At 37.4% G+C, this 12500-nt stretch overlaps 1 protein-coding gene across 12 annotated transcripts in view; it reads right to left on the bottom strand.

Annotated features, from left to right (window-relative positions):
• The window catches only part of LOC135104927 (synaptotagmin 1-like), an 88903-nt gene that overhangs the window by 55211 nt on the left and 21192 nt on the right, over nt 1-12500 (bottom strand). For 4 of the 12 annotated variants that reach the window (XM_064012689.1, XM_064012693.1, XM_064012690.1 and 1 more), the window contains exons 2-4: nt 3769-3850; nt 2104-2127; nt 338-385 (exon numbers count right to left, since the gene is read on the bottom strand). In XM_064012689.1, coding sequence (XP_063868759.1) covers nt 338-385; nt 2104-2127; nt 3769-3841 — 145 coding nt within the window. In that variant the 5' untranslated portion in view covers nt 3842-3850. The remainder of the gene's footprint in view (nt 1-337; nt 386-2103; nt 2128-3768; nt 3851-12500) is intronic. The other 8 variants (XM_064012694.1, XM_064012696.1, XM_064012695.1 and 5 more) reach the window with 2 other exon arrangements.

Raw genomic sequence — 12500 nt, 5'->3', positions numbered from 1 at the left:
CGATGTCCTAACGAAAAAAAAAAAAAAAAAAAGAAAGGAAAAGGGCAGCGATAGTTCTGGTAATTCTCAGTTTCATAATCTTGACCAAGATTTCCGTGCTGGTGGGATGTGGTTTTCTATCTTGTCTGAATCGATATTTTCCTCCAAGATGGTCATGACGTTTCTTTGTGAAACAGATCAACGGGACGGAGTCTGCCCAGGAGAGCGAGGAGTTGCAGCCACTCATTGTGAGGACACGCGCGATGAGTCCAGCAATGAGAGAGAGAGAGAGAGAGAGAGAGAGAGAGAGAGAGAGAGAGAGAGAGAGAGAGAGAGAGAGATCGTGGAGGTGACTCACCACCGCCTCCGCCGAGTCCCTCCGTCACAGTTGTCTCCACCTCATCCACTGTGTGACGAGAGGACAGTTTAGGTAACACCGTGAACTGAAGACACTAGCGGACTGTAAACTATTAGGATGATGGTACGAGGACATTGTTAAAATGTACTAGGAGAGTGAGGAACTAGAAACTGAAGTACTACTAAACTGACATTAACTCTGAAACAAGTGGCTGGACAGCTAATCAAGTGCGACTAGTGAATTGAAGAACTAATGGATTAGGACACTAACTGACTCAGATGCTTGTGAACTGGGAAGCTAGCGAACAAGGAAAATTGTCATTGGTGACTGTGGTGGACAGGATGTAGGGAACTAATCAATTATTGAAATAATCAAGTGTGGGACAGCTACACTAGGCAACGTGTGGAATGAAGATCTCAACAAATGCCTGGACTCAGGGAACTAAATCTAAAAATCTGGAGACTATTAGAATTGGCTACTGGTAAACATATAGGGAAATCGGAAACTAGGGACTTATGAACTGGGAGAAAAATGGACTCATGAACTGAGAGAACAATGGACCCATGAACTGGGAGAACAATGGACTCATAAACTGGGAGAATAATGGACTCATGAACTGGGAGAACAACAGACTCATGAACTGGGAGAACAATGAACTCATGAACTGGGAAAATAATGGAATCATGAACTGAGAGAACAATGGACCCATGAACTGGGAGAACAATGGACCCATGAACTGGGAGAACAATGGATTCATGAACTGGGAGAGTAATGAACTCATGAACTGGGAGAACAATTGACTCATGAACTGAAAGAACAATGGATTTGTGAATTAGTGAATTAAGGGAATAATGAGGTGGAAGAATAGTTAAGTAGGCACTAATGGGCTAAAGGAACTACTGAAAAAAATATAAAGGAGGAGATAATTGTTGTTTCGACCACAAGGACTGGGATAGAGAATCAACTTGTAATATATATATATATATATATATATATATATATATATATATATATATATATATATATATATATATATATATATATATATATATATATATATATATATATAATGTTACAATTATTCTGACTAGTAAATAAAGAAAGTCTTTAATACAGTGGTTCTTTTTGTCACCAAAACGTCCTCTTTAGTGGATTTTAGTTAACTGGCTGAGTCTAGGCAGTAATTGGTTACTAACTTCTCAAAAAATATTTTCTTCCTTCCTCGCCTAAATGACTAATATGCTAAAATTGCTTATGTATAGTCCAGCAACATGTAAAACATATTCCTATCTGTTATCACGAATCAGTAAAAGAAATGACATCATATTATTCTCTATTCTGCCAGCAAATTTGCAGATTCGTGTCTGACTGTCCCACTCGGGTGGATAAAACTTTTTTTTTTTTTTCTGGGAAGTAAAACTCAATACTTCATTGGTATGAAAGTCATCACCATCACATTTTTTTCTACCTAACCTAAACTAAAATAAATGCCACATTCGACCTATTGAGTCTTTACCTAAAATAATAATAATAATAACTGCAATGGCAATGACTTATACAACAATGAATTGTGCAACGTTAGTTACCAGAAAAATAAAAAGAAAAGTTTTGATCGCTAGAGTGAGATTGATGTAGCTATTATGTTTCCCTACTCTGTTTTCTCATTTGCTTCACTGACCCAACGACTCAACACGGTTCATGGGAGTTAGTTTCTGAACTGCCTTACAAAGGGAAAATGGAAAAGATAAGAAGACACTATAACTTACTTGTAATTTCCGCGGTGGTGGTTTCTAAAATACAATTGAACAGAGAAAAGACAAGAATTAAAAAACAGGTGCTGACTTGGTGCCGACAACAACAACAAAAACAACAACAACAACAACAACGACGACGAAGATGGCAACAGTAACTACATCGTCAGCAACACCAAAAAAACAGCATCAACAGCAACACCAACAAAATACACACACCCACACACACACACACACACACACTTATAACAGAGGTATCTTCACACGCATACGTTCCTTGGTAATCTTTTAAATACTGTTAATTGTTATGAAGTGAACTTACTCACACTCTTACACACACACACACACACACACACACACACACACACACACACACTCATCCGAGCACACATCAACACACATCCATAGGTCTGTCATGTTTGCCAGAGGATTTGTGATATTGCTGATATCTCATCTACAAATAGCAGCTTTTGGCCTGACGTCAGGAGTGACGTACATGGTTCAGATAATAACTATATATAGGCTTTATAAAATCCTCTAGCAAAAGGACATGAACAGATACAACCTGGATGCATTTATTTATTTATTTATTTATTTATTTATTTTTAGCTCTAACGCGTGACTTCCTTCACACTAAAGTTTATCATTATTCAGATTATTCTTTTTCAGTACTATGATCCAGGATATTTCTGTGTGCGTGTATATATATATATATATATATATATATATATATATATATATATATATATATATATATATATATATATATATATATATATATATATATATATATATATATATATATATATATATATATATATATATATATATATATATATATATATATATATATATATATATATATATATATATATATATATATATATATATATATATATATATATATATATATATATATATATATATATATATATATATATATATATATATATATATATATATATATATATATATATATATATATATATATATATATATATATATATATATATATATATATATATATATATATATATATATATATATATATATATATATATATATATATATATATATATATATATATATATATATATATATATATATATATATATATATATATATATATATATATATATATATATATATATATATATATATATATATATATATATATATATATATATATATATATATATATATATATATATATATATATATATATATATATATATATATATATATATATATATATATATATATATATATATATATATATATATATATATATATATATATATATATATATATATATATATATATATATATATATATATATATATATATATATATATATATATATATATATATATATATATGAATTTTTAGATTGGGTGAGAGTGGGTGTAGTGATAATGACGATAGCTGTGTGTGGGGAGTGGCTTAATAACTTCCTGGTGAGCGGGACTGTGGGCGTGAGGTTGCGTAAATGGTGCTGAGGCAGGCGTGATAATACAGGTGTGATATTGATGCAGATGTAGCAGAGACAAGGGCACTAGTGCAGTGAAGGTAGTGCATATCTAAGAGGTGATGGCGATGATGCTGGGAGTGCATGTGTAAGGGTGCAAGTGTGTGGGTGAGAATGCAGCAGTGTAGACGGCGTCCAGACGCGGCACTCACCCGGCTCCACGTTGTCAGTTGGGGGCAACAACGTGGTTTGCCCCGCCTCCCCAGCATCCCTCCGGAGACGCATCGTTCACACCTGCAACAACACCAACACCATCAACATTAGTGCAAAAACGAGACCGGCATCTTAGTGGGCTTTTCTTTTTTTTATTGAATTTTTGTTGCCCTTGTCCAGTGTCCTCCTACATAGAAAAAAAAAAAGTTATAAAAACGTCAACAGAACACTAATTATAATTATCATGTTTTCTTATGCATTCAAGAAGAACAGGAGAAGGCATCTGTGGAAAAGGTAATTACTCCCAGTGAGGTCTCAAACGATGGACCAGGGAATGCTGTTAATTTTTTTACTACTGAGAGGTGACTTCCTAGAACGTTTTTAATTTTGTGTCTCATAATACAATATATATATATATATATATATATATATATATATATATATATATATATATATATATATATATATATATATATATATATATATATATATATATATATATATATATGGAGGAGGCAGTAGACACCTGCCGAAACGATAATTACTCCCAGTGAGGTCTAAAGCACTGTTCAGGGGGTGCTGTGAACTTATCATTAAACCCAGCTGTGACCTCACTGAACGTTTCCCTTTGTGTCTCACAACACAAGGGGGTAGTCACAGCCTGCCCTCTAAAGACAACTCTCTTCCTCCACACAAAACTACAAGCACCTAATAACACACACACCCTTCACTCAAAAAATTTTAAAATCATGGCGACTCCTACACCAGCCTCGGAGTCCCCATCTGGGGAGGGGACCATAAATGTCCCCAGGTCGGACTGCCTTTCCGTCGACGACCCTAAGTGTCTTGACACCCCCCTCAACTTTTTCTTCATTAACTTCTGCAACATTCGCGGTCTAAGATCTAATTTTCAATCTGTAGAACACCACCTCTCCTCTTCTAAACCTCATCTTCTTTTCCTCACTGAAACTCAGGTGTCTGAGGCAACTGACAGTAGCCCCTTTTCTGTTCGCTCCTACTTTCTCTATCCTCATTTTCGATCCAAAGCTGGATGCTGTGTTTATGTGCGCAATGACTTAACCTGCTCTCGTGCCCACGCTCTTGAATCTTCCGAGTTTTCCACCATCTGGCTACGACTACAGAGTCATTCTCATACTAAATTTATCTGTGCTGTATACCTCTCTCCTAACTCCTCTGACTATAAGAAATTCTTTGACTACTTAACTTCCAAAGTGGAGCACATTCTGACCCTCTTCCCTTTTGCAGAGATCTCCATTCTTGGAGACTTCAATGTTCACCACCAGCTTTGGCTTTCCTCTCCCTTCACTGACCATCCTGGTGAACTAGCCTACAACTTTGCTATCCTCCATGACCTAGAGCAATTGGTGCAACACCCTACTCGTATTCCTGACCGTCTTGGAGATACGCCCAACATTCTTGACCTTTTCCTGACCTCTAATCCTTCTGCTTATGCTGTCACCCTTTCTTCTCCGTTGGGCTCCTCCGATCACAATCTCATATCTTTATCTTGTCCTATCACTCCAATCCCTCCTCAGGATCCCCCTAAGCGAAGGTGCCTCCGGCGTTTTGCCTCTGCTAGTTGGGGGGACCTGAGGCGGTATTTTGCTGATTTTCCTTGGAATGACTACTGCTTCCGTGTCAGAGACCCGTCTTTGTGTGCTGAGCGCATAACAGAGGTGATAGTGTCTGGCATGGAGGCGTACATTCCTCACTCTTTTTCTCGTCCTAAACCTTCCAAACCTTGTTTTAACACAGCTTGTTCTCGTGCTATACTCGTACATGATAGAGAGGTGGCCCACAAAAGGTACTTAAGCCTTCCTTCACCAGAATCTCATGCACTTTATATTTCTGCCCGGAACCATGCCAAGTCTGTTCTCCAACTAGCCAAAAACTCCTTCATTAACAGAAAATGTCAAAACCTTTCAAGATCTAACTCCCCTCGTGATTTCTGGCATCTAGCCAAAAATATCTCCAATAACTTTGCTTCTTCTTCTTTCCCTCCTCTACTTCAACCAGATGGCACCACTGCTATCACATCTATTTCTAAAGCTGAACTCTTTGCTCAAACCTTTGCTAAAAACTCTACCTTGGATGATTCTGGGCTTGTTCCTCCCTCTCCTCCACCCTCTGACTACTTCATGCCTCGTATTAAAATTCTTCGTAATGATGTTTTCCATGCCCTCGCTGGCCTAAACCCTCAGAAGGCTTATGGACCTGATGGGGTCCCTCCTATTGTTCTCCGAAACTGTGCCTCCGTGCTTGCACCTTGCCTAGTCAAACTCTTTCAGCTCTGTCTGTCAACATCTACCTTTCCTTCTTGCTGGAAGTTTGCCTACATTCAACCTGTTCCTAAAAAGGGTGACCGCTCTAATCCCTCAAACTACCGTCCTATTGCTTTAATTTCCTGCTTATCTAAAGTTTTTGAATCTATCCTCAACAGGAAGATTCTTAAACATCTATCACTTCACAACCTTCTATCTGATCGCCAGTATGGGTTCCATCAAGGCCGCTCTACTGGTGATCTTCTGGCTTTCCTTACTGAGTCTTGGTCATCCTCTTTTAGAGACTTTGGTGAAACTTTTGCTGTTGCCTTGGACATATCAAAAGCCTTTGATAGAGTCTGGCACAAAGCTTTGATTTCCAAACTACCCTCCTACGGTTTCTATCCTTCTCTCTGTAACTTCATTTCAAGTTTCCTTTCTGACCGTTCTATTGCTGCTGTGGTAGACGGTCACTGTTCTTCTCCTAAATCTATTAACAGTGGTGTTCCTCAGGGTTCTGTCCTGTCACCCACTCTCTTCTTATTATTCATTAATGATCTTCTAAACCAAACTTCTTGTCCTATCCACTCCTATGCTGATGATACCACCCTGCACTTTTCCACGTCTTTTCATAGACGTCCAACCCTTCAGGAGGTAAACATATCACGCAGGGAAGCCACAGAACGCCTGACTTCTGATCTTTCTAAAATTTCTGATTGGGGCAGAGCAAACTTGGTATTGTTCAATGCCTCAAAAACTCAATTCCTCCATCTATCAACTCGACACAATCTTCCAGACAACTATCCCCTCTTCTTCAATGACACTCAACTGTCCCCCTCTTCTACACTGAACATCCTCGGTCTGTCCTTTACTTATAATCTGAACTGGAAACTTCACATCTCATCTCTAGCTAAAACAGCTTCTATGAAGTTAGGTGTTCTGAGACGTCTCCGCCAGTTTTTCTCACCCCCCCAGCTGCTGACTCTGTACAAGGGCCTTATCCGTCCATGTATGGAGTATGCTTCACATGTCTGGGGGGGTTCCACTCATACTGCTGTTCTAGACAGGGTGGAATCAAAAGCTTTTCGTCTCATCAACTCCTCTCCTCTAACTGACTGTCTTCAGCCCCTCTCTCATCGCCGCAATGTTGCATCTCTAGCTGTCTTCTACCGCTATTTTCATGCTAACTGCTCTTCTGATCTTGCTAACTGCATGCCTCCCCTCCTTCCGCGGCCTCGCTGCACAAGACTTTCTTCTTTCTCTCACTCCTATTCTGTCCACCTCTCTAACGCAAGAGTTAACCAGTATTCTCAATCATTCATCCCTTTCTCTGGTAAACTCTGGAACTCCTTGCCTGCTTCTGTATTTCCACCTTCCTATGACTTGAATTCCTTCAAGAGGGAGGTTTCAAGACACTTATCCACCAATTTTTGACCACTGCTTTGACCCTTTTAGGGACTGGCATTTCAGTGGGCATTTTTTTTATTAGATTTTTGTTGCCCTTGGCCAGTATCCTTCCTACATAAAAAAAAAAAAAAAAAAAAAAAATATATATATATATATATATATATATATATATATATATATATATATATATATATATATATATATATATATATATATATATATATATATATATATAATTTTTTTTTTTTTTTTATCTAGGAAGGACACTGGCCAAGGGCAACAAAAATCCAATAAAAAAATATGCCCACTGAAATGCCAGTCCCATAAAAGGGTCAAAGCAGTGGTCAAAAATTGATGAATAAGTGTCTTGAAACCTCCCTCTTGAAGGAATTCAAGTCATAGGAAGGTGGAAATACAGAAGCAGGCAGGAAGTTCCAGAGTTTACCAGAGAAAGGGATCAATGATTGAGAATACTGATTAACTCTTGTGTTAGAGAGGTGGACAGAATAGGGGTGAGAGAAAGAAGAATGTCTTGTGCAGCGAGGCCGCGGAAGGAGGGGAGGCATGCAGTTAGCAAGATCAGAAGAGCAGTTAGCATGAAAATAGCGGTAAAAGACAGCTAGATATGCAACATTGCGACGGTGAGAGAGAGCCTGAAGACAGTCAGTTAGAGGAGAGGAGTTGATGAGACGAAAAGCTTTTGATTCCACCCTGCCTAGAAGAGCAGTATGAGTGGAACCACCCCCAGACATGTGAAGCATACTCCATACATGGACGGATAAGGCCCTTGTACAGAGTTAGTAGCTGGGGGGGTGAGAAAAACTGGCGGAGACGTCTCAGAACACCTAACTTCATAGAAGCTGTTTTAGCTAGAGATGAGATATGAAGTTTCCAGTTCAGATTATAAGTAAAGGACAGACCGAGGATGTTCAGTGTAGAAGGGGACACTTGAGTGTCATTGAAAAAGAGGAGATAGTTGTCTGGAAGGTTGTGTCGAGTTGATAGATGGAAGAATTGAGTTTTTGAGGCATTGAACAATACCAAGTTTGCTCTGCCCCAATCAGAAATTTTAGAAAGATCAGAAGTTAAGCGTTATGTGGCTTCCTTGCGTGATATGTTTACCTCCTGAAGGGTTGGATGTCTATGAAAAGACGTGGAAAAGTGCAGGGTGGTATCATCAGCATAGGAGTGGATAGGACAAGAAGTTTGGTTTAGAAGATCATTAATGAATAATAAGAAGAGAGTGGGTGACAGGACAGAACCCTGAAGAACACCACTGTTAATAGATTTAGGAGAAGAACAGTGACCATCTATCACAGCAGCAATAGAACGGTCAGAAAGGAAACTTGAGATGAAGTTACAGAGAGAAGGATAGAAACCGTAGGAGGGTAGTTTGGAAATCAAAGCTTTGTGCCGGACTCTATCAAAAACTTTTGATATGTCCAAGGCAACAGCAAAAGTTTCACCAAAATCTCTAAAAGAGGATGAGCAAGACTCAGTAAGGAAAGCCAGAAGATCATCAGTAGAGCGGCCTTGACGGAACCCATACTGGCGATCAGATAGAAGGTTGTGAAGTGATAGATGTTTAAGAATCTTGCTGTTGAGGATAGATTCAAAAACTTTAGATAGGCAGGAAATTAAAGCAATAGGACGGTAGTTTGAGGGATTAGAACGGTCACCCTTTTTAGGAACAGGTTGAATGTGGGCAAACTTCCAGGTAGATGTTGACAGACAGAGCTGAAAGAGTTTGACTAGGCAAGGTGCAAGCACGGAGGCACAGTTTCGGAGAACAATAGGAGGGACCCCATCAGGTCCATAAGCCTTCCGAGGGTTTAGGCCAGCGAGGGCATGGAAAACATCATTGCGAAGAATTTTAATACGTGGCATGAAGTAGTCAGAGGGTGGGGGAGAGGGAGGAACAAACCCAGAATCGTCCAAGGTAGAGTTTTTAGCAAAGGTTTGAGCGATGAGTTCAGCTTTAGAAATAGCTGTGATAGCAGTGGTGCCATCTGGTTGAAATAGAGGAGGGAAAGAAGAAAAAGCAAAGTTATTGGAGATATTTTTGGCAAGATGCCAGAAATCACGAGGGGAGTTAGATCTTGAAAGGTTTTGACATTATATATATATATATATATATATATATATATATATATATATATATATATATATATATATATATATATATATATATATATATATATATATATATATATATATATATATATATATATATATATATATATATATATATATATATATATATATATATATATATTATTACTATTATCATTATTATTATTATTATTATTATTATTATTATTATCATTGACAATTTTGAAGAACATGGTTATTGCACCAACCATTCTGCGATGAAGCTGCATGTTGAGAGTAAAAAAATTGAAGTTAAAAGAGTGATCCAAAAGTTTTAAATGAGATGGAGCAACTGACATACAAACTGGACAATAAAAGGATAAAATGAAGGAATGAAAACTATTCAAAACAATTTCATCATTATCAAAAGTGGCTTTGCATTTTTTTTTCAATAAAACAATCCTCTGGGAAATTAGAGATCTTATCCTGATGTGATTTTCAAAACTCAGTGTGGAATCCAACATTACCCCAAGAAGTTTTAAGGAATTACAGGAGTTGATTACTTGATTGTTAATTATGATATCCGGATGTGAGGAATTGGGAGTCCAGTGCTATTGGTGTTGGCAGTATTTAATTTTATACCCCAACGCTAACACTAAAAGAAGATCAGTTTAAGATCAGAATTCAACTGAGTGGCTGCAAGAGATCTACTTGAAGGATCAGGTATATGACAGAATAAAGAGGCACTGTTATCACATCTATCTCTAAAGCTGAACTCTTCGCTCTAGCCTTTGCAGAAAACTCTACCTTGGATGATTCAGTGCTTGTTCCTCCTTCTCCTCCATCCTCTGACTACTTCATGCTACCTGTTAAAATTCTTTGCAATTATGTTTTTCCATGCCCTCACTGGCCTAACCCCTCAGAAGGCTTATGGAACTCGTGGGGTCTCTCCTATTGTTCTCAGAAACTGCGTCTCTGTGCTTGCACCATGCCTCGTCAAACTCTTTCAACTCTGTCTGTCAACATCTACCTTTCCTCCTTGTTAGAAGTTTTCCTACATTCAGCCTGTTTCTAAAATGAGTGACCGTTCTAATCCCTCAAACTAGCGTCCTATCGTTTTAATTTTCTGCCTCTTTAAAGTTTTTTAATCTGTCCTCAACAGGAAGATTTTTAAATATCAATCACTTCACAATCTTCTATCTAATCACCAGTATGGATTCTGTTGAGGCCGCTCTATTGGTGATCTTCTGGCTTTCCTTACTGTGTCTTTTAGGGATTTTGGTGAAACTTATGCTGTTGTCTTAGACATATCAAAAGCTCTTGATAGAGTCTGGCACAAAGCTTTGATTTCCAAACTACCCTCCTACAGCTTTTGTCCTTCTTTCTGTAACTTCATCTCTGACCGTTCTATTGCTGCTTTAGTAGACGGTCACTGTTCTTTTCCTAAATATATTAACAGTGGTGTTCCTCAGGGTTCTGTCCTGTCACCACTCTATTCCTATTGTTCATCAATGATCTTCTAAACCAGACTTCATGTCCTATCCACTCTTATGCTGAAGTAAACAGCTCACGCAGGGAAGCCACAGAACGCTTGACTTCTGATCTCTAAAATTTCTGATATTGGCAGAGCAAATGTTCAATGCCTCAAAACTCAATCCTTCCATCTATCAATTCGACACAACCTTCCAGATAACTATCCCCTCTTCTTCGATGACACTCAAGTGTCCCCTTTTACAGTGAACATCCTCAGTCTGTCCTTTACTTATACTCGTAATCTAAACTGGAAACTTCACATCTCATCTCTTGCTAAAACAGCTTCTATGAAGTTAGGTGTTCTGAGCCATCTCTGCCAATTTTTCTCACCCCTCCCCCTGAAGCTCCTAATTCTGTACAGGGGTCTTATCCGTCCATGTATAGAGCATGCTTCACAAGTATGGGGGTTCCAGTCATACCGCGCTTTTAAACAGGATTGAATCAAAATTTTTTCGTCTTATCAACTCCTCTCCTCTAACTGATTGTCTTCAACCTCTTTCTCATCGCCGCAACGCTGCATCACTTGCTATCTTCTAACGCTATTTTCACGCTAACTGTTCTTTTGATCTTGCTAACTTCATGCCTCCCTTTCTCCCTTGGCATTGCTGCACAAGACTTTCTGCTTTCTCTCACTCCTATTATGTTCACCTCTCTAATGTAAGAATTAATTAATATTCTCAATCATTCATCCTTTTCTCTGGTAAACTCTGGTACTCCCTGCCTGCTTCTGCATTTCCTCTTTCCTATGACTTGAAGTCTTTCAAGAAGGTTTGAAGACACTTATCCTTCATTAATTTATTTTTCTATTTGGGATTCTCTGTTGGACCTGGTATTAAGTGGGCCTTCTATATATATATATATATATATATATATATATATATATATATATATATATATATATATATATATATATATATATATATATATATATATATATATATATATATATATATATATATATATATATATATATTTTCTTTTTTATTTATTTATTTTTTTTTACCTCGCATTATAAACTTCTGCAATGAGTTATATTGACAAATTACTTTTGCTGTGTTGTTTGTGGAATATGTTAGGAAGGGAATGCAGCGAGTAAACAAGTGTAATGACTAATGAGTGATGACACCACCGAAATTTACCCCATGACGGAGTGTTAAAGTTTCCACCTAGGTTTATGTTCATAGATTTTGTTTTATCAATATCTGTACCAAACATGTTATGATCTCACTCACTCATTACTCATGTTTACTTGCTCCATTTGTATTCTAACATATTCCATAGACAACAAAGCAATAGTAAATTGTCAATGAAATCATACCGATGTTGATAATACGTAAAATATTATATATGAAAATAGAATGTGGTACATTAATTTCTCAATAGCTCCCGAAGCGTGCATGAACTTAGAAAACATTGGG

Source organism: Scylla paramamosain, chromosome 11 (genome assembly GCF_035594125.1).
Source record: "Scylla paramamosain isolate STU-SP2022 chromosome 11, ASM3559412v1, whole genome shotgun sequence".
NCBI classification, from domain to species: domain Eukaryota; kingdom Metazoa; phylum Arthropoda; class Malacostraca; order Decapoda; family Portunidae; genus Scylla; species Scylla paramamosain.
Note: the sequence above shows the minus strand (reverse complement) of the source record. Positions and strands in the feature narration are given on the sequence as shown.